The sequence below is a fragment of the Entamoeba dispar genome, genomic scaffold (assembly GCF_000209125.1).
Source record: "Entamoeba dispar SAW760 scf_1105229462793 genomic scaffold, whole genome shotgun sequence".
Classification (NCBI taxonomy): Eukaryota; Evosea; order Mastigamoebida; family Endamoebidae; genus Entamoeba; species Entamoeba dispar.
Window position 1 is genome coordinate 29,768 of NW_001855370.1, and position 24,767 is coordinate 54,534.

The 24,767-nt window shown below is 25.0% G+C and overlaps 9 protein-coding genes across 9 annotated transcripts in view, besides 29 other annotated features; 4 read left to right on the forward strand and 5 right to left on the reverse strand.

The window, feature by feature from the left end:
• EDI_151150 (ankyrin repeat-containing protein, putative) overlaps window positions 1–795 on the reverse strand; it is a gene marked incomplete at both ends in the record, with an annotated part of 1,640 nt that extends 845 nt beyond the window's left edge. The window contains one exon of the mRNA XM_001740204.1: window positions 57–795. Coding sequence (XP_001740256.1) covers window positions 57–795 — 739 coding nt within the window. The remainder of the gene's footprint in view (window positions 1–56) is intronic.
• A 1,053-nt stretch (window positions 796–1,848) lies between these two features.
• Window positions 1,849–3,366, forward strand: EDI_151260 (uncharacterized protein; the record flags this gene model as incomplete). Its single annotated transcript, XM_001740205.1, has 1 exon — window positions 1,849–3,366. The coding sequence occupies one exon, from the start codon at window positions 1,849–1,851 to the stop codon at window positions 3,364–3,366; it is 1,518 nt and encodes a 505-aa protein (XP_001740257.1).
• A 4-nt stretch (window positions 3,367–3,370) lies between these two features.
• Window positions 3,371–3,398: a sequence feature (AT_rich).
• A 128-nt stretch (window positions 3,399–3,526) lies between these two features.
• Window positions 3,527–3,627: a microsatellite.
• A 93-nt stretch (window positions 3,628–3,720) lies between these two features.
• Window positions 3,721–3,898: a microsatellite.
• Window positions 3,798–3,971: a microsatellite.
• Window positions 3,972–4,030: 59 nt separating this feature from the next.
• Window positions 4,031–4,179: a microsatellite.
• Window positions 4,180–4,204: 25 nt separating this feature from the next.
• Window positions 4,205–4,338: a microsatellite.
• Window positions 4,339–4,633: 295 nt separating this feature from the next.
• EDI_151280 (phosphoserine aminotransferase, putative) lies at window positions 4,634–5,710 on the reverse strand (the record flags this gene model as incomplete). The annotated part of the gene is made up of 1 exon (XM_001740206.1): window positions 4,634–5,710. One exon carries the CDS (start codon window positions 5,708–5,710, stop codon window positions 4,634–4,636), a length of 1,077 nt encoding a protein of 358 aa, XP_001740258.1.
• Window positions 5,711–6,297: 587 nt separating this feature from the next.
• EDI_151290 (Rho/RAC guanine nucleotide exchange factor, putative) lies at window positions 6,298–7,776 on the reverse strand (the record flags this gene model as incomplete). Its single annotated transcript, XM_001740207.1, has 1 exon — window positions 6,298–7,776. The coding sequence occupies one exon, from the start codon at window positions 7,774–7,776 to the stop codon at window positions 6,298–6,300; it is 1,479 nt and encodes a 492-aa protein (XP_001740259.1).
• Window positions 7,777–7,820: 44 nt separating this feature from the next.
• Window positions 7,821–7,871: a repeat region.
• Window positions 7,872–8,320: a repeat region.
• An 18-nt stretch (window positions 8,321–8,338) lies between these two features.
• Window positions 8,339–8,485: a microsatellite.
• A 7-nt stretch (window positions 8,486–8,492) lies between these two features.
• Window positions 8,493–10,334: a repeat region.
• Window positions 10,335–10,360: 26 nt separating this feature from the next.
• On the reverse strand, window positions 10,361–10,744 carry EDI_151300 (protein disulfide isomerase, putative; the record flags this gene model as incomplete). Its single annotated transcript, XM_001740208.1, has 1 exon — window positions 10,361–10,744. One exon carries the CDS (start codon window positions 10,742–10,744, stop codon window positions 10,361–10,363), a length of 384 nt encoding a protein of 127 aa, XP_001740260.1.
• A 54-nt stretch (window positions 10,745–10,798) lies between these two features.
• Window positions 10,799–10,851: a sequence feature (AT_rich).
• A 227-nt stretch (window positions 10,852–11,078) lies between these two features.
• Window positions 11,079–11,161: a microsatellite.
• A 31-nt stretch (window positions 11,162–11,192) lies between these two features.
• On the forward strand, window positions 11,193–12,770 carry EDI_151310 (pumilio, putative; the record flags this gene model as incomplete). Its single annotated transcript, XM_001740209.1, has 1 exon — window positions 11,193–12,770. The coding sequence occupies one exon, from the start codon at window positions 11,193–11,195 to the stop codon at window positions 12,768–12,770; it is 1,578 nt and encodes a 525-aa protein (XP_001740261.1).
• Window positions 11,529–11,698: a microsatellite.
• Window positions 12,771–12,792: 22 nt separating the features above from the next.
• Window positions 12,793–12,877: a sequence feature (AT_rich).
• Window positions 12,878–13,030: 153 nt separating this feature from the next.
• Window positions 13,031–13,090: a sequence feature (AT_rich).
• Window positions 13,083–13,739, reverse strand: EDI_151320 (uncharacterized protein; the record flags this gene model as incomplete). Its single annotated transcript, XM_001740210.1, has 1 exon — window positions 13,083–13,739. One exon carries the CDS (start codon window positions 13,737–13,739, stop codon window positions 13,083–13,085), a length of 657 nt encoding a protein of 218 aa, XP_001740262.1.
• A 211-nt stretch (window positions 13,740–13,950) lies between these two features.
• EDI_151330 (uncharacterized protein) lies at window positions 13,951–15,285 on the forward strand (the record flags this gene model as incomplete). Its single annotated transcript, XM_001740211.1, has 1 exon — window positions 13,951–15,285. One exon carries the CDS (start codon window positions 13,951–13,953, stop codon window positions 15,283–15,285), a length of 1,335 nt encoding a protein of 444 aa, XP_001740263.1.
• Window positions 15,128–15,158: a sequence feature (AT_rich).
• Window positions 15,286–15,315: 30 nt separating the features above from the next.
• Window positions 15,316–15,445: a microsatellite.
• A 5-nt stretch (window positions 15,446–15,450) lies between these two features.
• Window positions 15,451–15,483: a sequence feature (AT_rich).
• Window positions 15,484–15,585: 102 nt separating this feature from the next.
• Window positions 15,586–15,625: a sequence feature (AT_rich).
• Window positions 15,626–15,642: 17 nt separating this feature from the next.
• On the forward strand, window positions 15,643–17,481 carry EDI_151340 (uncharacterized protein; the record flags this gene model as incomplete). Its single annotated transcript, XM_001740212.1, has 1 exon — window positions 15,643–17,481. The coding sequence occupies one exon, from the start codon at window positions 15,643–15,645 to the stop codon at window positions 17,479–17,481; it is 1,839 nt and encodes a 612-aa protein (XP_001740264.1).
• Window positions 17,099–17,121: a sequence feature (AT_rich).
• Window positions 17,470–17,492: a sequence feature (AT_rich).
• A 78-nt stretch (window positions 17,493–17,570) lies between these two features.
• Window positions 17,571–17,630: a sequence feature (AT_rich).
• A 290-nt stretch (window positions 17,631–17,920) lies between these two features.
• Window positions 17,921–17,955: a sequence feature (AT_rich).
• A 207-nt stretch (window positions 17,956–18,162) lies between these two features.
• Window positions 18,163–18,255: a sequence feature (AT_rich).
• Window positions 18,256–18,378: 123 nt separating this feature from the next.
• Window positions 18,379–22,047: a repeat region.
• Window positions 22,033–22,977: a repeat region.
• Window positions 22,978–23,738: a repeat region.
• A 672-nt stretch (window positions 23,739–24,410) lies between these two features.
• Window positions 24,411–24,594: a sequence feature (AT_rich).
• Window positions 24,595–24,660: a microsatellite.
• Between the last annotated feature and the right edge of the window lie 107 nt (window positions 24,661–24,767).

A 24,767-nucleotide genomic window follows, 5' to 3' on the forward strand; every position in this document is an offset into this window, starting at 1 on the left:
TTTAGTGCCCTTTGTTTCAAGAGGTTTTTCATAGTCTTTCTTTATTGGAATATGACGAGGTGATAAAATCTCTTGACTCTTACCTAATTTATTTCCTCCACTTTGTTCACTATCACTAAATACCTCATTAGAAAAAGGAGAAATACTATTTGGTGTGCCTTCATCTGGATCTTTTATTGTAGAAAGATCAATACAAATCTTATCACTAAATTGACAATAATCCCAAGGAGTTAATCCTTTTTCAGTCTTACAGTGTATTAATGATTTGTTATCAATAAGTAATTGAATCAATTTCTTGTGGCTATTAAGACAAGCAATATGTAATGGTGTTTCACCAAGTAAATTTTTACCTCTTACTATCCTTCTATGAGAAATAAGTTTTTGTGCCAATTCAAAGTATATAACTTCATATTCCTTTTTGACTTTAATCTTTGCAAGAATATGTAATAATGAATTTCCATTTTTATCTGCCATGTAATAATTAATATTCTTACTAATTAAATATTTCACAGTGTTCCATTGTTCTTGTTCTACAGCATAAAAAAGACATGACTTCCCATAAACATCCTGGTAGTTCAATCGTTCTGGATAATGTTCAATGATATAATTCACTACTCCAACATTATCAGTTTGACTTGCAAGTCTCAATAATTTAAATCCTTTTAAAGTAGTTTTAATCCAATCATTTTCTTTGCTGTTTTCTAACTCTTTTAAAACAGTTTCACTTCTTTTTTTCCTTAAACAATCGATTAATTCTTCAGCTTTTTGTTCCTGTGTTGGTTTAGAGAGGAACATGCCTCTTTCAATATTTTGAAGTTCTTTCCGATGTTTCCATTTTTGCAGTTTGTGTTTCAGATTCTTGAAGTAACATCTCGTTATTAATTTTGTATATGAAATGAGTGATTGAATCACATCACTTTTGGACCTACTGTTCTTTCTTTTGACCTGAACATTTCTGTAGCCCATGACATTTTTCCTTAGTACGTCGAGTTGAGTTTATGCGTCATACCTTTTCATTTGACTTTCTGTTAAACATAAACATTTCGGATGAAAAGACAAATTGAGTTATTGTGGGTTAAAGACAATTTATAGAGGATGGAATAAGTTAGTCACTAATCCAATAACTATAAAAAATGATTTGGTTCTGTACTATGAAAAGCTCTAGCATTTATAAAATGGGTTAATTGAATAGCCCAATGAAAATCATAATTAACCTTAGAGTAGTTCTGGAGACGGATGATATTAGTTAAATAAGTTATAACGTTTTAAACCATCAGTAAACCCCTAAACCAAGGTAATGAAATTATAAGTCACAAAGTCCCTTTTTTTCTTTTTAAGGAGCAACATTTTCCTTCTATACATTTTATCAGATAAGTACCTCTCACATTATAAAAAGAAGGCTATACACAAAATCAAGAATAATGGCTATGTGTTAAACATGGTTGTTTAATACAACCAAAATAAAACTTTTAAAACATTTTGTATAGTTTAAAAATTAAGAGATATTAAAGATACTTCCCGAAAATATATTGAAAAAAGGACCTTAAATTTAAATATATTGAAATGGAATAGAAGAAGAGATAAATGAATAAGGTCTTAAAAGAAGAAACTAGGCTAACGAGATTAGAGGACCCACCAGTATCAAAGAGAGTAGGAATTCTATGAAAATAAAAAATGAAATCAAAAATAACCAATGAACTGATAAGTCCAGACGAAAATAGTTTGTTTTTAAAACCATTACCTTCATGTTTTTTCTTGGTCGATCCAATTTTTTAGATTCTGTGTTGAGGTGTAATTTAATTTTGTAAAAAAACACATTAAAACAATAAAAAACTCACACCGAAGGGAATGAATTATTGGACAGGGATGTTTCAATTTCCACCCATGCAATCACCTATTGACATTCTTCTTGGAAAAGAAGATTGTACATTAGAAAAGTTAATGAATGACGAAGATTTTATTCAAGAACTTCGTTCAAATAATGATCTTATTGAATTTTGTTCTGAGCCATATAACTTAAAAAGAATTCTTCAATACACAACTGAAGACTTTCCAGAAGATGTGGACAAAAACCTTTGTTCAAAATACCATATTATTTGTTCATCAATGTTTGGGGATGAACCAGTAAAAGTTGTAGATGCTATTGGAACTAATCCAGAATTAGTTAATTATCTTTTTGATGCATTATTAAGTGAAAACGAAAAAAGAATGAGTGCTGCAGGACAAGTTCTTATGTCATTAGTTCAAGTAGATGGTTCTGTTGTTTATGATTTATTTATTGCAAATGAAAATATTTTAGAAACAATTATGGCACATCAAGACCTTACTGGATTACTTGAAACAATTCTTCAAATAATGAAATTAGAAGATAGTAATGAAAAAACTGGATATATTAATTGGATATGTGAAAGAAATTTCATTTCAAGAATGTTAGAAACATTAATGACAACTAAATCAATTGATACTATTGGAAATATTTCATCATTTATTCATAACGTTGTATTATGGAAAGTTTCAAGTGTTGATTCACCAGCACTACAATTCATTACACGATTTAATAATGAGCCAACTTTAAAAGAATTTATTAGATATGTTTTTGCATCAGATGATGACTTCTTAGTAGAACAATGTTTTAGAATTATTAGTAATATTCTTGCATGTTCAACAGTCTTAACATATAGTGACTTAAATAATCTCCCAGGTATATTTAAGGCATTAATGCCACATGTCTGTGATTTTGAAAAAGTATTTACTACAAGGAAGGTAGGTAGTATTACAAATAATCTTGTTTATATTATTCTTTCACTTGTATTAAGTGGATTCCAACAGGTATATGATACTATTGTTAAAGAAAATGTACTTGGTTCAATGATGGATATTTTTTATGGAGACCATTTATGTACAATAGTAAGACAAACTATTCAAATGACTGTTTCATCAATTTTAAATGGAAAAGTTAATTGTTTAAAATTAAGGTTATTAGATGGAGGAAATTTGTTAACAAAGATGGTCGAAAAAGATAAAGAAGCCGTTGAAATTAAAAACGTCAACAATATTGCACCAGATTATTGGTTAATTGCTAATCAAATCATGATTAATACACTTAAATCAGTTGAAGATAAAGATGAAACATCACCTGTTTATGAATTAGTTATGGGTAACAACGAATTTGTTAATTATGTTAAGGAGGTTGTTCTTCCAAGAGACGAAATAGTTTCGGATTATTTTGTTAAACCAGGTGACCAACAAAATGATTCAGATGAATATACTGATGATTCAATTGGATTCCAGGAAGACGATGGAGATTTTGATGGCGGTGATTATGAAGAAGATGAGGACGGAGTTATCGACAGTTCTAAACATTAATTCCTTTTAATTAAATTTTTTCTAAATTAATTCATTTTGCCATTTTATTTTTCTTTTTTTAACTGAAAAGACAATACTTTTATTAAAACACCAATGAAAGAAAAAAATATCTTAATTTTTATTACAAACAGTTTTTCAAAAAAACTTAAAAATGAAAGGTATAATATAAAATAATATAGAAGAATAGAAAGAATAGAAAAATAAAAAATAAAAAAATAGGATAAAATGAAAAAATAAGAAAGATAAAAGAAATCAAATAAAGAATATACAAATTAATTAAGAAATAAAATCAAAAGTGTGATAGTTTCAATGTGTTAAAAGAAAAGGAAAAAGAAATGATTAGAAGAGGTATATATAAAAATAATGATAATAATGATGGTCATATAATATATAATGAAAAGAAGAATGAATAATTGAAGAAGAAATAATATAGAAAAAGATATAAAAAATTAATAATAAAGAAGAGAAGAATAAGATAAAAGAAATATGAAAATAAAAGAATAGAGAAAAGAAGATGATAAAATAGAAATAAAGAAAAAAGGAATGAGAAAGAACAGTAAGTAAGATATAAAGAAAAGAATATAAAAAAAGAATAATAATAAAAAGGGAATGATATAAATAGATAAAAAAAGGTAAATTAGAAGGATAAAAGATAACATAATAGAAAAACATAAATAAAAAGATAAATAAGAAGTTAAATAAATAATAAAATAATAAGAAAAAGAAATATAAAAATGAATAAAAAAGTAAAAGTAAGTATATTAAGAGAAGTATAGATGAAAAATAAACATTAAAGAAATAATAAATAATAAATAATATAATAGATTAAATATCAATTAATGAAAATAAGAATAAAGAATATAACAAATATAAAAATTAAAGACTATCTAATTACAAAGTTAAATAAGAAATAATACTTTAGATAAAACAATAAGAAATAATTTCATACAAAAAATAATAATACTATTAAAATATCAAATATCTATCTAATTTTTCACAACATTGATCTCTTATTTTAATTAACTTATGTTTATTTTTTTTAGAAGTTAGTCAATGAAAAGTTATTTTATATTAAAAAGAAGATAAACAATACTCTATTACATTTAAAAATTGTATTGAAAAGTTTATCAATTTTTAACTTTAAAACAATACAGACAATTATGAGGTGATTAAGAAATTTTTTATCAATTTTTTTATTAAAGTACTGGAATGTTATCTTATAACAAGTTTAGGTAAAAAAAGAATTGATTAATAAGAAACACTTCAATTAATGAATATGTAACTGTTCAAAATCACGCATACATTTAATTAATGCATGAACAGAATCGATTGTAACTGCGTTATAAATTGAAGCTCTAAAACCACCAACAGAGCGGTGACCTTTAATACCAATTATTCCATTTTGGAAAGCATATTCAGAAAAATCATTTTCAAGTTGGTTGTAATGATCTTCCATTACAAAACAAACGTTCATAATTGATCTATCTTTCTTAAGTACTGTTGTTTTAAAGATTTTATTTCTATCAATTTCAGCATATAATAATCGAGCTTTTTCTTCATTTAATTGTTTAATCTTTTCTAAACCACCTAGTTTCTTAATATATTTTAGAGTTTGATTAACAGTAAAGATAGATATTACAGGTGGAGTGTTATACATTGAATCATTTAAAATATGAACTTGATAATCAAGAATTGTTGGTATTTTTCGATTAACTTTACCTAATATTTCTTTCTTGATAATAATAATAGTAACTCCAGCAGCTCCACAATTTTTTTGTGCACTTGCATAAATTAAACTATACTTAGAAATATCAATTGGTCTTGAAAGAATATCAGAAGACATATCTGCAACAAGAGGAATAGGAGATTCAATATCTTCTCTTATTTCTGTACCATAAATTGTATTATTTGTAGTAATATGAAAATAATCATAATCACTTGGTATTTGATATTCTGGAATATATGTATAATTCTTATCTTTTGATGTTCCTATTATTTTAACTTCTCCTATATTTTCTGCTTCTTTTATTGCTTTACTTGCCCATATTCCTGTATCAAGATAACATGCTTTTTTATTCATTAAGTTCATTGCAACCATTAAAAATTGAAGTGAAGCTCCACCTCCAAGAAATATTATTTCATACCCTTCTGGTATATCCATTACTTCTTTCATCATTCTTTTTGTTTCTTTCATCACTTTAATCCATTCTTTTGTTCGATGAGATATTTCTAATATTGAAACTCCATTCCAAAAATTATTTATTGCTTTTTCTGTTGCTTCAATAACTTCTTTTGCCATAGTACCAGGTCCTGCACTAAAGTTATGAATACTCTTACTTCTCATATTAGTCTCTGTCTGTCATTCTTTATTATAAAATCTTTCTATTAAATACTGAACATTCCTGTTTTATTACTTTTACTATATTTCTATATTTAAACTCTCTTTCCTCTTCCCTTTTTTGTCTTTGACGTCTTATCAATTTTTTAAACAATTCTCCTCTTCTTTACATCTTTCATTCTTACTTTTTGTCTTTTTTATTTCTTGTTAGTCTCTTCTTCTTTTCTATTTAGCTCTATCATTATTTGACTAACAACTTAGTCCGAACAATTCATTTTCTTGTCATTCCTTTTTACTTCTTTATCTCCTATTGCAAAGACCTTTAGATGTTCTCTCCCTTTGTTCTCAGTTTAGATTAACTTGTAAATGACTAAAATACAATTTCATAACATTCTGAATGTTGTTATAATGAAAATAAAATGAAGTATTACTCAATATAACACATATCAAACATAAGAAAAAAGCGGAAGAAATCAAATAAACAATATTAATCAATCACTTTCATGAAATGTTCCGTTTATGAAAATAAAATTGAAGGTTATTTATTGTTTATAAAATAAATAACTAAAAACAACAAAACACAAAAACAATATTTATTCTAATAAAGCTAAAGCCAACCGAGCACGTTCTTGTTTAGATCTCTTTCTAAGACCCTTAAATACTTCAATATTTTTATCAGCTGAACGGACACAAAAATCACAAATTCTTTGAGGAACAGGATTAGGAGGAACGATCTTTCTGTTCCTTGAGCAAACATCACAAACAACAAAACCACACCGTTCACAATGATACTTAAAACAAATTATTCCGAATTTTCTTTTACAAATGAAACATAAAGTTGCTTCATTAAATGGTTGGTATAAAGGAGCATCAAAACCAACAGTATCAATATTTTTGGAAAATTTTTTATCAGACTCTTTTTGAATAGCTGATTTAAGATCATTGGCCCAAGTATTTCGTTCTTCTATAGAAGAACAAATAACAGTAAAAGACTTGAAAGGAGATAAAAGATTAAAAGTGTTTGGTTGTAACCCATCTTCTATATGTACTGAATTTAATCGTAAATACAAATTAGGATAAAACAACTGTAGTTGCATCCTCCCATAAACTAAAATATCATTAAACAAATAAAAATAACGTTTTTTTGGTTTTGTTTTACTTAACTTGAATAAAATACCTTCTCTCATAATATATCTATGTGCTTCAACTAATGTAAGATGATAAGGACCTTCACAAAACTTCTTTTTTATTGCTAGTAACTTTCTTCTATTATCTTGAAGTTTAACTTCATCATTAATTTCTTTAGCAAGTGACTTCAAAGACCCAACTAATGCTGTTGTTTCTTCAAATAAAGGATCGTTTCTATCTGTGTGTTTTAAGAAATCACTTAGTAATAAATTATAACGAGGGATTCTCTGTATTGGTAAAATTAAATAACTCCGCAATGGCTGTACAGTCTCACCTTCATATCCATATTTACTACAATGATGAAGCAACTTAACTACATCTTTCATATGTTCAGCTTGTTCAACTGCTTGTAGCCCAACAGAGTTGTTTCCAACAAACATTCTATAAACTCGTAGATATGGTAATGTACCAAGAAATACTGATGATAATCCAGAGACTAATTGGTTCTTCTCAACTAAATCCTCAAGTGATTGTAGAAACACTAAATTAACACGAACAATATCTCTATAAAACAAAAATATAGATTTATATAATGTTGGAGGTAATAACGGCGGCTCACATGATTGTAATGGATCTGCGTAACATCTTAAACACGTCATTAACATTTTTACATATGTACGTTCAGTTGTTAGTAATTCTATTGCAATTTTCTTACGATATACCTCTCTTGGAGTTGTTAATATAGTTGGTTTATCACACCTAACGTTGTTAAATAATTCTACTGGTAATGTATGTGCCTCAATAGAATGAAAACAATTACTACATCTCTCATCAGGTAAATCAGTCATTCCTTCAAATCTGTTACAATTACATCCTTTAACTCTACACTTACCTTCATGCATTCGAGGAAAAGAAGGATATGATTGAGGAGATATTGTTTCCATCTCTCACTGATAAAAAAATCTTAAATTTCAAGATGAAAATAAAAAAATAAATCAAATATAAATTACCTATAATTAGGTTTTCATCATGTTGAGAATCGTTTAAATTGTTATCTAAATTTTATTTTGAATTTAATGAGTATTAAAACTCTTCATTGTTTATAATATTATTTTATGACGAATATATCAATAACACCACCAATATATCCATCTCCTTTATCATCAACACCACTTAAATAATCCCTTTTTCTTAATAACACCTCATTATATTCAATTCAAAACTATCATTAACAAATATACTTGCGTGTTGATAAATAATACGACCATCATAATAACCAAATAATTTTGTAATATAATAATAAACAACAACCCCCAATAATAATCCGTCATGACTATCATTCATAATAAACATTAATAAATAATAACCAATTACCTTGGGTATGAAGTTATTTCACCAAAAACATACTATGACTAGGAGATAACTGACGAGTCGAAACTTAGATATATAGGACTATATGTGGTTTCTCTGATGCGCCACATTCGAATCATATCAAATAAACAAAGAATAAAATAAGATAATAGAATAAAAATATCAAAATAATTCATCATTCATTAAATATAAATAAATTATAATATTTAATATTAATAAATTAATTATAAATGAAATTGATATTACAAATTAATTATAATAATTATATAAAATAATAAAATAAGAGAATATAAAGAAGAATTAATAAAAAATAAGATAAATCATTCTTATTCTTATTATTTATTATATTTGATTTTATATTTTACCTTAATTGATTTTTATCTTTTCTTATTCATCATTCATTTCTTCTTTATATTCTTTATTATTATTTTATATGAGATGATCTTTTATCATTTTAAATTTGTTTATATTGTTTGTTTTATATTTTATTATTATTTTATTTTTTGTTATCTTTTATCACTTATTTATTATATGTTGTATTCATAGTTATCTTGTTAATATGAAATGAACAATAATGAATAAATATAAAAGAAGAATAAAAAAAGAACAGTGAGATGTAAAAATATAAAACAAATTAAAGAATCGAAAAAGATTTATATAATAGATATAATGATATCATTAATAGAAGATGAACAAAACACAAATTCATTTATCTTATAATATAAATAAGATAAAAAATAAATAAAAAAGAAAAAAATAAATATTTTATTATATTTTTATTTATCTTTTATTCTTATTTCTTTTTATTATTTATTAAATTAACATCCTCATTAGGTGTGATTTTTTCAAATGAAATAAAACAAGAATGAAATATGAACATTTTTATATTCATCATTTCATTGATTGATAGATGAAATGTTCATATTCATTTATTGATTTGATTTTAATTCTTTTTTAGTTTTTATATTTCAAATAAATAATAATGAATAAAAATCATTTCATTTCAATTACAATGAACCGTTTTGGTGTGAAACCAATATTTGGATACTCATTTCCACAAAGGGCATTTCTTATTCCTTTATATTCAAACGAACACTGTTTACAAGATGATTTTGTTTTATTATTTTCTTTACCTATAATAAAATCCCATCCATTTCCATATCCATATCCAAATACAAACAAATATTCACTTGATTGATTACATAAATAAAATGCATATTGTGGTACTTTAATATCAAATTTCTTCATTCCTTCTATTCTTCCTTTTGATTCTAATGAAAATAAAAATGATTTTGAATCATTTATAAAATCATCAAGTTTATCAATTTTAGAATTAACATATCCTCCAAATTTATTTCCATTTTCATCTTCATTAATAATTATTATATGTTCTTTATTTATCAGTCTTTGAATAAATGTTATTGTGTTCTGATTCCAATTATCATTATCTGAATCAAATAGTACATTGGACACTTTTCTTGATGTCCATTCTTCTAGTTGTTGAATTTCTTCTATTGTATTCATTCCTCTCATTATTTGTAATCTTTCTTCTTCTTTTCTTTTTTTCTCTTCTTCTTGTTTCTTCTTTTCTTTTTCTTCTTCTTGTTTCTTGTTTATCTCTAAATAACCACTGTAATATTTGTTCCATTCTTCTTTCTTCTTATTAAATCTTGTTTTAATATTGTTAATTTCTTCTTCTAATTTCTTAATTTTATCTTTCATATTCATTTCTTCAATTGAAATGATTTTATTGATTAGCTCATTCTTTGTTTTACTTAATATTTCTTCATCCTTATTATCTTCTATTATCTTTTCCATTTTATTCTTTATTATTTCTATTTTATTTATTGTTTCTTGTCCTTTTTCTATCACCATTCTTCTTCTTCTTTCTGTTTCATCAATTCTATCAAATATCCCTTCTCCTCTTTTAATTGCTTGTTCATATGTTTCATTATCCCTCATTTCAAATATTTCATTTTTAATACTTCCTAAATAATATTGATAATGCTTAGTAATATCATCAATTGATTGTTGAATATTTGGAAGTGTTTCTACTACTTCTTTATACAATTGAGTGTTCTTGTTTGTTAACTCATCCATTTTAATTAAAATGTCTTAAAATTTAAGATGAAAAGAAAAAAGGAATAGTCAACTCATTTAGTTTTTGGCTGGAACATTTTCAAGAACAAATTTCTTTAATTCTTCAACAGTTCTTTGTTCTTGGAATTTCTTGCTTTCTTCACCATTGAAAACAAGAACGGTTGGGAATCCTCTAATTCCATGTTCTTGGCAAAGTTCTCTGTGGTCGTCACAATTTACTTCAGCAATAATAACATCTTCATTTTCAGCAAATGCTTGTGCAACTTCTTCGTAAGTAGGAGCAAGTCTCTTACAATGTCCACACCATGGTGCAAAGAATTTAACTAAAAGAGTTTTTCCACTATTTTGGTAAGTCTTAAAGTTATCTGGGTTGAGAGAAACAAGTCCCTCTGAATTAGCAGAAACTAAAGCAACCAAAAGAAGAGCAAAGAAAGTTCTCATCGAATAAATTATTTTAAGTTCATTAGTCTTTTCATTTTGAACTTTTTAACTATCAAAAAATAATAATATTTCTTATATTTTTTTATTAATTTAATTAGTAAAAATAACACACTTTTTTCTTTTCATTTCATTATTAACTACACCCACTTCTTTCCTATGAACCACCTTTTCATTTGGCTTTTCAGTTGAATAAACTACACTTACTTCCTCTATAATTTTTAAGAAAAATAAATACTATTTGATGTTTAAAACACATTATTAAAAATAAACAAAAATTTGTAAAACAACCCTAATAAACTATAAATATTGTTTTTTTTTATTATAGAAAATACTAAATAATAAAAGGAAAAATAAATAAAAATGAAAAAAAATATGAAACGACTTCATTGAAATGAACCATAAAAATGAAAGTAAAAAAATAGCAAAAGAAATCAGGGTGTCATTGAACATGACCAACACATCAAAGGACATTGTTCAACAACTATTGTTCAATGAGTCTAGATCTACTTCTGCACCTCCTCAAATGGATAGAATTGGAAGTTCTGGAGAAGTAATTAGTTTAGAAGATTTAGAAAAACAGGCGTATAGAGCTCATCCTGAATATCACCAGTATTATTTCCAACAAAAACCTGCTGATCCAAGATTACCAAAACCATTGTTTGCCTGGAACCTTCCAAAAGGATATGAAACTGTTTTAAAGAAAGCATTTAAAACAACACCATTTAATTTAGATAAAATATTAGAGGGTTTGTCAGGTCCTAATCTTCGAAATGAATTAGGAGTTGAAAATGAAGAGAGTTATGAAGAAGAAGATGACGAAAGTGAAGAAGATAGTGAAGAAGACAATACAAATGAAAGTTCTGAAGAAGGGGATGATAGTGATGAAGATAATGAAGATACAGAAGAAAGTTCTGAAGAAGGAGAAGAAGATAGTGAAAGTTATGAAGAAGAAGAGAGTCAAATGAATAGATATTCACGTTATCAACAACCATATCAACCTAATTACCAGTACAATGGAAATAACTATCCAATAAACTTTGGATACATTTATCCAATAAATGAAAATGTTGCTCTTGATTATGTTTCAATGAGTAAAGAACATAATGGAAGTAGAACAGTTCAACAAAGTATTGAAAAAGGAAGTGAAGATGAAAGACAAAAAATATGGAGAGCACTTCAAGATCATATTGTAGAGTTATCATCTGATTTATTTGCTAATTATGTAATACAAAAAGCACTAGAATTTATTCCAGAATCACGTCATATTGTTCCACAAAAAATGAAAGGGAATGTATTAAGACTTACATTACATATGTATGGATGTCGTGTCGTTCAAAAGGCTGTTGAGTATGTCTCAATGAAAGATAGAAGATTATTGTTTGAAGAATTAAGGAAATCCTTAGTAAGATGTATTGAAGATCAAAATGGAAATCATGTTATTCAAAAATGTGTTGAAAAAGGAGATCGTCAAATGGTTATGGATATTGTTAATGCACTTCAAGGAATTGTTTTAGAATGTTGTAAACATCCATATGGATGTAGAGTTGTTCAACGAGTAATAGAAAGTGTTGATTATGATTGTGTAACTGAATTATTACAAGTCATTGAACCACATTCACTTGATTTAACTGAAGATCAATATGGAAATTATGTTGTTCAAAATGTACTTGAACGAGGATATCCAAATGATCGTCATAATATCTTACAACAAATTAAAGGAAATATTGTTCGTTTGTCTATGGGAAAATATTCATCAAATGTTATTGAAAAATGTTTTAAATTTGCTACACCAAATGAACGTCAACAAATTTTAGAAGAAATTTACCAAAATAATGGAATTTTACAAATGATGCAAGACCAATTCGCTAATTATGTTGTTCAAAAAATTATTGAAGCAATTGATAGTTTAGAACGTGAAAAGATAGTAGAATTATTCATCAAACCCAATTTAAGCATTTTAAAGAAAGTTACTTATACTAAACATATCTTAAACTTATTAGAAACTCTTGATGACACTCATTTATGAAATTTATGTTTTTGCTACTTTGTTTTTTTGTTATTTTATTATTTTTCTATAATATATAGTTTTTTTATAAAAATATATTAATTAAAAAGAAAAAGAATTAAATTAAAGAATATGTTCATTTGTTGGTTCATTTAATGAATGTGATGAAGACTTGTATGAACGATATAGAGGCATGAGAATCAGAATAAACAAAATAATTAGACCAATAAAATAACCAATTGGATTAATTGTTTCTGGAAACATAGAATGTAATAACAAAGATAAAAAATTAAAATAAAAATTATAGTTCAATAGTAAATTTACTATATTTAATTAATTTTGTGATGATGTAAAGATAGATCTATAAATCTCATCATCATCTTGGTTATTTACATTAACTTTTGCTTGATCAGCAATTGTATTAGCAATTGGTTGAGTTACTAATGCAATTTTATTTTCTTCCTTTTGAATGGACTTTGTTTTATTTTGTTTTTGATCAAAAAGTTTACAATGAAGTTCCATTTGTTTTTCCATCTCTTCCAGAGGAGGGTTTAACAGAATAAATTCTAATCCTTCTGTTTCACATAATGGGCATTTGTGTCCATTAATTGATTTAATTTCATCAAGAGCCAATTTAGAGATAACACAACCACATTTTAGAGCTACAAATTGGTGACCTGGACTGAATTCTACTTTTTTTAATGGACAGACAATCATCCCATTACTCCATTCGATATTTAATTCAATAAAATCTTTTTTATTATGAATATACCTTAATTTTTCAGGCATTTCGTGGTTAATTAAAGCTTTTAATAATCCATCTTTATTGTATAACCTCCCAACAACATCACAGACAACTCGTTTCTTGAATAGTTTGTGTGTTAACGAACAATAACGATACCTATCCTCAGTGTTATATTTTTTAGTTTCTTTTTTTTTGTCTTTTACAAGGTCATCCCTTCGAGCAACAACACCACCATCACATCCCATATCTCAATCAATTGGATAAATTTATCTGTTCTTCACATTTTTTATTCTTTCATAATAATTATAGTAAACTTATAATAAAAGTATAGTTTTGAAAAGAGATTAATATCTTCAATAGAAAGAGGAGTATGAAAAGATTATGAACAATAAATTAGGTTTGAACTTAAAAAGTTGCTTGATCTTTTGTTTTCTCACTTTAAAATTTTATTACAAAATGTTTGGTGGCTTTGGTGGTTTTAGTTCGAATAACCCTTCCTCTACTAATGGTTCACAACAATTCAATACTATGGGAAATACTAGTAACTCAATACCTAACATGGGAACAAATACATTCGGAGGAAATGGGACTGGTACAAATTTATTTGGAGGAAATGGACTAGGAACAAACACGTTTGGAGGAAATGGACTAGGAACAAGCTCTTTTGGAGGGAATACATTTGGAACAAATTCATTAGGAGGAAGTGGGTTAGGAACAAATACATTAGGAACAAATACATTAGGAACAAATACATTAGGAACAAATGCATTTGGAGGAAATACACTTGGAACAAACACATTTGGAGGAAATACATTAGGAACAAACACATTTGGAGGAAATACATTAGGAACAAATTCATTAGGAACAAATACACTTGGAACAAATTCATTAGGAGGAAATGGAGTAGGAACAAATACTGGGCCAGTAATAGGAACAACCACACCACAAGATTTTACTAAATCACGATTTCCAACGGAGAGTATTAAAAACAGAGAGTCAATTCAAATTATTCCAGAAAGTAATAAAATTAAAAGAGAAAAGAAGAAACAAGAAGTTGCAACACCAACTATAATCAATGAAACAAATGAAAAAAAATCAAAATTAGATGATGTATTTGATCTTTCTAGGAAAAGCACAACCAATGAGCAACCACTTTTCTTAAGACGATTTAATCAAACATTTAATTCACCGTATAGAGGAAATGGAATGGTACCATTAATACGTCCTTCATATATTAATAACCCAACACAAAGACAATCAATTTATTCATGTAGTCCAATAGGAACATTAAATCCAAGTTATAATTGTAATATCAATAATAGTATAGTGAATTCTATTCCTGGAAATATTTCAAGAAATAGTATTTTACCAAATACAACTATAAACAATCAAACGAGTATTCTTTTTAATAATAACCAACAATCTGTATTATATGGACTTAATCAAGGAAATAATTCTACATTACCAAATAATCCAATAGTTCAAAATATAAAAGAGTATGCTATTGTTTTATCTAACTTAACAATTCAAGATACTCCATTAATTATAAATGTATTATCACAATTTGGGGTTATTGTTAATGTTATTGAATCGAAAAATGGAGTTAAAGTGATATTTGCAGATGAAACAGTTGTTAATTATTTAATTAATATGAAAAAAATAATGATTGCAGGAAAAACGTGTTATATCAGTGATCCAAATGAATCATTTTTATTAAAACTTTTTGACGGACAAACATGGAAAAGTTTGTTTTCTAATTTATTTAATTTCCTTTATTCAATTTGGAATTAATTGAATCATTTATAAGCGAAATGGAACTTCTTTAAGTTTATTATTTTTAATTAAAATAAAAAATAATTTAATAAAATAAATTATTTTGTTTTATTTCTCAAATTAATAAAAATTAAACTAATTTAATATAATAAAAATAATTAATTTTATTAAATTTAATAAGAGATTATAAAGAATTTTTTTTATTTTTATTTTTTTGATAAACATGAACTTTCTTGAATACAAATTGTTCTTTGTATCGATTTTCCTTTTTTCTTTCTATATTTTTAACCCTAAAACATTTTTCCTTTTTTTTTTGTGTTAAATTTTTCATTATAAATATAAAAAAAATTTTAAATTTCAATTCAATAAGAACTTATGAGGAGAGTTCAATTAGAAAAAGTGTATTTAGCAAATGTAATATTATACTCTGACTCATTAGAAACAGTAAAGAAGTTTATTCAGATAAATAAAAAATGTGATGATGTAAGAAAAATGATAAGAAAAGCACCAAATTTATTTAGAAAAACAATAAACAGAGAAGAATATTGTTTTAATAAATGGGATGGGATTTTTATAATGAAAAGAACAATTAATGAATATCTTGCACAAGTGGCTGGAGAAGTATTTCCCAATATAAATACACTAATATTAGAAGGAGGTGAAGTGCCAAGATATATTAATCAATTAGACTCAGTTGATAGAATCACTTTATATGACCCACCGTTTGATCTTACTTTAATGGAAAAAATAGAAGATTGTATTGTAGAATTTATATGGAATTATTCACCTGTTTCATTAGTTAATATTGGAAAAATGAAATTATTAAAAAGATGTAAAATTGATATTGGAAGACAAAAATTTAATATAAACTCAGTTTTTAGTAATAAACAACAACATTTAAAAATTCTTCGATTAAGTAACATTGGTGATTATAAAGAAATAGAAGAATTTAAAGAATATAAAAGTATTGAAAGAATTATTATTGAAATTGATGATGATACAAAAGAAGAATATATTGAACAAATGAGTAAATATGCAATATTAGTATCTGATCAATGGCATAGTCAATTAAATAAAAAAGTTATTGTAATGATGGATAAAAAGTTTCATTTACAAATTAAAGAGAAACCAAATATAGAAACATTAGAATTTATACAACAAAATTATTTACCTTATAAAATGGTTATTGATGCAGATTATTATGATGGAATTCAAAACCAATTTAAATTATTTGATAACATTATGAAATTAACTTTAAATATTGAAATAGACCCTCAAGAAGAAGTAGATCAAGATGATATTATGCAAAGAAGAATGGATAGAATTAATGGTATTGAACGTTCGGATGACGATGATTTTGTTGAAGAAACAGAAGAACAAAAAGAAGAAAGAGAACGTCTTCATAAATTAGAGATAGAAAGAAGAAAACATTCAATAATTCTTCCTCAACATTTAACTTCATTAACTATTAATGATATGACATCATATTTTCATCAAACATTGTCAATTACACTTAAAGAATTAACTACAAGTAATATTCCTATTGATTTTATTTATTCATTAACTTCATTAACAAAAATTAACATTTCAAATACAAATATAACACAATCTCTTAAGGGCTTAGAAAAATTAATAGATATAACTTTTAATTTATGTGTTGATAAATGTTCAGAATGTATTTGTCCTCATTCTGTTAAATGCTTAAAATTATATAACTGTAGAAATTGGAAATTTCAAGAATTAAATCATTTACAATTACTAGATAAACTTATGATTTATGATGCTCGTCCAAATGTATTATCAGGGCTGCAATTAAACGAAGCTACTTCAGTTAAAAAATTATATTTAAATAATGTAATTACTGCTTCAATGCCAACTTCATTAACATGTTTAATCATTGGGTCTGTAGGAAATAAGGCTATTGATATGACAAAGTATCCTCAATTAAAAGATGTTTGTATAGAAAATTCAAATCAAGTTAGAGTTAAATTACCATTATCTATTAAATCCCTATACCTTTATTGTTCTTCTATTACTATCTTTAATAAAAATGATATTCAATTAAAAGAACTTCATTTAGAAGATTGTGAAGATATTAATTTTGAATCATTTAATTTAAATTATGTCACAAAACTCTCTTTATTACCGTTTGATGAGAAATACTTAGACTACTTAGAACAATTCCCTGTATTAGAAGAAAGGAATTTTAATTAATTAATATTATTCATTCTTTCGTTTATTATAAGATTATATTCTTTAAAAAAGTATAAACTTTATTTACATAATCCTTTCTTTCAACTCTCAAAAATAAAAAACATTATAGTTAATAATATAAATATAACCTTTTTATTTTATTTAATTATCTATGAGTGAAAGTGAAATAACTTATTTAAAAAATATGATAATAACCATTAATATATGGTCTATTTATAGAATAGTCTTTTTTAAATGTTCAACCAGACTCTGTTTTATCTTTTTATATTCAAGACTGCTCATTTTCTTCCACTATTAAATTTCTTTTGTTTTTATGAAGACTATTTAAAAGGGATTGGTGAATAGTTATTTCTCTTATTCATTCCTTCAATAATTGTTCTATGATTTGTTTTAGTTTTTATGTTGTGTTGTTTGTATCCCAACACAGCAAAAACAAAACATTTTATTTAGTTTTTTCAATTTATAAAATTTAATGAATCATTATAACCTCTTGTTTTGTTTTTCTTGTTGTAAAAAAGTGAATGAAAGAATCAGTTTTTGTTACTCCTTTATAAATAAACTATTTGTTTTCATTGTTTAAAAAAGTTTTATATACTTAATATTATAATAGTTAGTATCCATAATTTTTTATTACAGTTAAGAAGTTCAATTTAATTGATTTTGTTAATACTTAATTCCTTCTTTTTTTATTTATAAAAAATTACTTCAATAACATTTCTTCTTTTTTATTCAAAATTATTTTAGCATATCTTAAATATTAATTTATTTATATAACTAGTTGTTTTGAACTTACAAGAATGTTAAATATCGTTAGATTCTTTTCATAAATATTTTGATATTTTAATCAGAAGAATGAGTACATAAAGAATCTAACTAAAATGTCAAAAATGTCAAAATAAAAAGCAATTAATAAGTATTAATAGAGTTGTTTCTATTGTTCCTGGCTCACCGGAGACTAATCCCATCAATGGGTCTTCGTCATGTAGTTCCACAACATGTGTTTGGTTGTGGTAGAATCAGTGTTCCATGACATCCATCATGTTTTTAATTACAAGGTTTTTAATTTCTTTTATGATGTTAATTTCAATTTTTAATTCTTTAATTAATTTAATATTTTCAAAATTTATTAGCCCATTAATCCAAATTACTACTGCAATTATTTTGACATCCTTTAATTTCTCTATTTTCATTACCCTATTTTTCAATTCCTTATACTTATTTCTTTTCTTCCAATAGGCTCCATTAATATTATGATCTGCCACAATAGTCATATCAATTATTAGACCAGTTTTATTCTTTTTCTCTAGTACATATATGTCTGGTATTTTATGATATAGTCCATCACTTTTTGGCATTATTTGTTTGTTCCATATCATAGTGATGTCATTGTATTGGAACACTGTTTCATATAGGGATTTCTTGTATTGTTTATTTCATGTGTATTTTCTTATTAACCCCTCCCATATGATAATGCCAATATGGTCATGTTTCTCCATTTGTGATTTTTTATGACCAATGCAAGATAGTAGAATGTGTTCTACTGTGGCTATCTTGTATTTACAAAGTGGGCAGTACTTCAATCTTTCATTTTTTAATATTTTTACTTTCCTGTACCCACTAAATATTGCTCCATCTTGTATTTTAGTTAATTGGAGAAATGAATTTTTCTTAATATTGATGGACTTCCATGCATTTATTGTAGTAGTTTTATCTACAAATTTTGACTCGAACCATCTTCTAAAATGTCCACTTGTTTGATTTCTATTTTTTGATGTATTGGTTGGTTATTAATTTCTTTATTTTTACTACTACTTCTTTTTCTTTTTTATTTTCAATAAATTCATTTATTATTTCTTCTATTTTCGTTTCTGGGATTTTATGACTTAGTGATTTTTTAATTCTATTCCATATTCATTTCTTGGAATACCATCTATCTAATATGTTATTTCCTATTTCACTTTTGTACAATAGTACATTATTGTTCTAATTAATTCAATAACATATTCGTCCCTTATGCTTATTAATCCTTCACCCATTTCATTTATATTGACATATAGATGGTCTTTGGAGTTACACCAATGTATTTTGCTTTTCTTAAATATTTTCTTATCTCCAAATCCATTTTATCTAGGTCAGTTACCTTCCAATTTACTAGTGATGCTGGATATCTGAAGATGGGTATTACTTCAGTATTAATTCTTGTAATATAACTTCTATTACTACTTTCATCAGTATTTATTTCTTCCATTTTCTTCATCATCTTTTCTTTGATGATTTTACAATTGAATGTATCATTAATTTCATCGGACTGCCATACTCCTAAATATTTATACAATTCCTCTCCTTCAATTAATGTGATGTTTTGCATTCAATCTGGTATTTTATTAATGTTCTTTAATACCATTCCTGATTTCTTTTCATTTCCATCACTATTCCACTTATTATTTCTTTAATTTCATTGTGGATTGTTCCCATTTCTTCACTACTTTGTGTCATTATTCTCAAATCATCCATATACAATGTATGGTTTGCTTTTGAGAACTTCTCTTCTATGATTTGAGAAATTATATTCATTTGGATGATGAAGAGTAGAGGGGATAATGAATCACATTGTAAAATTCATCAATTTAATACATCCTAGATATTCATTATATTTATATCATATGAATATCTTCCATCTGTTCATCATACTTTCTACAATGTCTATGATGATACCCTCTACATTAAAATATTTAAGTGCTTCTATTACCCATTCATGATTTACTGATTCATATGCTTTCTTAATATCATAATATGACTCTACATATTTTGTGTATTTCTCTTCTTTTTGCTGCTTTAACATATGATTGTTAATTAATCCTTCTTTATCATCAAGAGATTGCAGTTTACATCATAACTGATTTTTACTAATTTTTAATGATTCATTAATCTTATTAATTCTATTATGAATCTTATCTTTCAATATTGAGGTAAATATTTTCATTATTACATTTGTACAACTGATATGACGATAATTAGTGACATCGTTCCTATCACCTCCTTTGTGGATTAGTATAGTTCTTCCATTTACCATATCTAGAAGGATGTTTTCATTGAAGTTTAACCATTCATTGAAGATATTGAGAATGGACTCTCTTGATGATGACATTCTCTTCCAATAATACAAATATATAATGTCAATACCTGGTGATTTCCAATTATTTATTTTCAACAGGCTTAGATTTAAATCATCCAATGTGATGATGACACTATCATAATTTCTATATCTTTCATTCCATGATGTGATTTGTTTTATTTTCAAATGTTCTTTATTTAATATCACCTGTGTTTCATATAACGATTTCAAATATTCTAAAATAATATCGTTATTTGGGTATATTTCATCTTGTTTTTCTTCTTTATTTTAATTTTGTTATTAGAATCAAACATAATTTTATTTATATTGATTCTGACAATTTCATTCTTATTAAATTTAATTCTTTCTTTAATCATCGTCATCATATATTTTATGTACTTTATTCATTCTTGTGATTTAATTTTAATTTCATCTACATCTTGTTCATTTAATCTCATGATGCATTTTATTCTGTACCATTCCATTGATTAGATCTTCTAGTCTATTTATTTTCCTTAGGATTTCTTTTACTTCATCAAATTTATCTCATTTAAATTTATTTTAGAGATAATAATACATACAAATTGAAATCATTTTCATATCTTCTTGTAGATTTTCTATTCTCCTGACCATACCCATTTATTATTAATTTCTCTTATTAATTTATCTGATTCTTTCCTTTTCCAGTAATAATTAATATTTACACATTTATCTATTTTCATTTCTTTAAGTTGATTGATGATAGAGTTAAGATATTCATCATCAATATCAGTAGAGTTATTTTTTATGATAATGTTTTTTATTATTGGATTACACTCTACTTTCTATGATTGAGTTCATTTTCATTTTAATATATCTTTTAGTTGTTTATTTTATTTTATGTGACTTTTTAATATTATTAATGTATTCTTTCTCATTATTTACATTAATATTTATTATTTTTATTTTATTTTCTATTTGTTCATTTCTTAATTTATTATTTAATTTCTTATTTAACAAATTAATTGCAAAACAATACAACACATCAATTAAAATTCTATTTGTTTGATTTATTGTGTTTTCTTCTCTTCTTGACTGATTATTATTTCTTGTTTTTTGACACTCAGTGTTTTGTTCTCTCCTTCTTCTATTTCCAGAATTGTCTTTTTCATAGTTGTAGTTTGGTTCATTTGTATTGTCCCAGATGATGATGTTCTCAATATTGGTTGTGTACTTATCATTAATGTCATTGTTTTCTTCTTCTCTATTTCTGAAATAAAAAATAAACAATAAATTGATGATGATTTGATATTAATTGTTTTTGTTCTTCATTTTCTCTTTGTGTATGGTCTAATTCTTTTCTTGTTATTTCTGCAATCTCATAGTTTTCAATTCCACTTTTTTGATATTCAGTGTTTTGTTTTTATTTATTTCATATGCTTTTCTTCATCACACTATTATTTAACTTCTCATAATAACTCAGAGAATGATGGTTTCATCCTTACTTCATACTTCAGTGTTATTTCTATATTCCATTTCATTTAATTTTCATTGTAATGAATTATTTTATTATTTTAATTTATAGTTTTCTTATTTTATTAAATGTAGTTTGAACATTGTTTATTTGTGTTTTCATCTTTTTTATTTCTTCTTCAAACTCTTTCCTGACTGTTTCTCGTGCTTTTTGAATCATTTCATTTGAAATAATTCGTTCTTCTTCCATCTTTTTTGTTTGAAGTTCTTTGATAATTTCTTCTAATTCTTTGATTTTATTTTGAAGTGTGTTAATTTCTTATTTGTTATATTCTTCCTTTTTATCTTGTATTTTCCTTTTATGTTATTTTTCATTTATTATTATTGTACTTTTACATCTATCATTCATTTCTTTGTTTTGATTTTTGTTTTTGTTCATTTTTCATTTATTTTAATATCTTCTTCATTTATTTTGTTTTCTCTTTGAATTCTTCTTTGATTTTCTCTAGTGTTTTCTTCTTTCTTATTGAATATACTTCTTGGAGAATATTATACAATTTCTTTACCTTCATACTTTTTAAGTAATTCTTCGTATTCTCCTTTTTCCCATTTTCTTGTTATTCTTTTAATTTTCATTTCAATTTCTTTTGTTGTCAACCATTTAGATTTCTTGTTTGTATAATGTTTATTATCATTATACTTGCCTTGTTTTTTATTTGTTTTTGTTTGTATTCTTCTTTTTCTATTCACTTTTCTCTTGTTATTTCTTTTATCATAATTATTATGCTTTTTATTGTTATTGAAGTCCTTTCTTTTCTTTGAACTTGAATACCTGTTTCTTGTTTACTTTTCTTTACAAGACTCTATGGTATTAATCAATAAGCATAACAACAAAATTTGTTGTATATTCTGCATTGATAAAAGGGTCTATAAAAACAATGAAATAAAAGAAATAAAAAAGAATCAAATAAATATTTTATTATATTTTTATTTATCTTTTATTCTTATTTCTTTTTATTATTTATTAAATTAACATAATAAATATGAATATTTTCAAATGAAATAAAACAAGAATGAAATATGAATATTTTTATATTCACCATTTCATTCATTGGCAGATGAAATGTTCATAATCATTTATTGATTTTATTTTATATTCTTTTTTATTTTTTATATTTCAAATAAATAATAATGAATAAAAATCATTTCATTTCAATTACAATAATTCGTTGTGGTGTGAAATTATATTTTCCACAAAGTAGATTTTCAATTCCATTATATTTAAATGAACAGTGTTCACAACAGGATTTTGTTTTCTTATTTTCTTTATAAACAATAATATCATCACCACATCCAAATCCAAACAATCCATATTCTGATTGGTTAAATAAACAAAATGCACATTGTGGATCTTTAATATCAAATTTCTTCATTCCCTGTATTCTTCCTTTTGATTCTAATGAAAATAAAAATGATTTTGAATCATTTATCCAATCAAATTTATCAATTTTCACATTAACATATCCTCCAAATTTATTTCCATCTTCATCTTCAATAATAATTATTATATGTTCTTTATTTATTATTCTTTGGTCAAATATTGATGTATTAATATTCCAATCATCAATATCTGAATCAAATAGTATATTTCCTATTTTTCTATTTGTCCATTCTTCTAGTTGTTTGATTTGAGTCGTAGGAATGAATAATTCATCTGGAGAGACAGTTATGTTATTCATTAGATTGTTTATTATGGTATTGCTTGTTTGTTTTGTTGGAGTGTCTTTTGTTTTATTGATGTTTTCGTTCTTAATCTTTTCTATTTCATCTTTTCTCTTCTGAAGATATTTCTTTTTAAATTCTTCTTGTATCATTTCTTTTACAATTTCTTCATTAATTGTGTTATTGTCCATTTTTTTCATAATTTTCTCTATTAAATACCTCTGTACTTCTATATCTAATGCATTGTTGTCTATTTCAATTTCATGGTCTTTAAGTTCTTTGCTTGTTCTTTCGTTTTCTTCTTTTATTCTTCTTAGTTGTTCATGAATATCTTTTTCACTACCATGAATAACATTAGAAATCTCTTGTATCGTTTTGTTTTTTGTTAATACCATTTCTAAGTTGGTCTCTAAATCACAAATTCTTAATTCATGTTCTTTCACTGTATTTTCTATTTCTGTCTTGTTCTTTGTTTGTTGAACAATCTTTTTAATTTCGTTTATTTTTAATTCATGTTCTTCTATTCTCCTTTCTATCACTGTCTGAAATTTTTCTAAGTGAACAAGTTCTGAAATTGCTTGTGTTGGTGCTTTCCTTTTTTCTTGGTTTTCCATTGTGTTGTTATTTGTAAGTTATACTCTTTAAATTAAAACTATTAATTTTACTTTTGTTTTATTTGTTCATAAACTATTAATTATTTCTTATTTCTTATTTTTACATTTTGAATTAAAAATAGAATAGTTTTATTGTTATTAAATTAAAATTATTATGTTTTATTTTATCATTATTTTTGAATTATTAGTTGAGAAATTAAAAATAAATAAATTTAATTTCAGTTTATTGTTTTTTCTATTTATTTTTGTTCTTTTTTGAATTTATTTTATTCTCTTAAATATTGTTCATCAGATGCATTTGTTTTTCTATATCTTCAATATTTTCGTCACTACTTCATTAGCTATTTCACATTCCTTTTATATCTTTTATATTATTTATTATC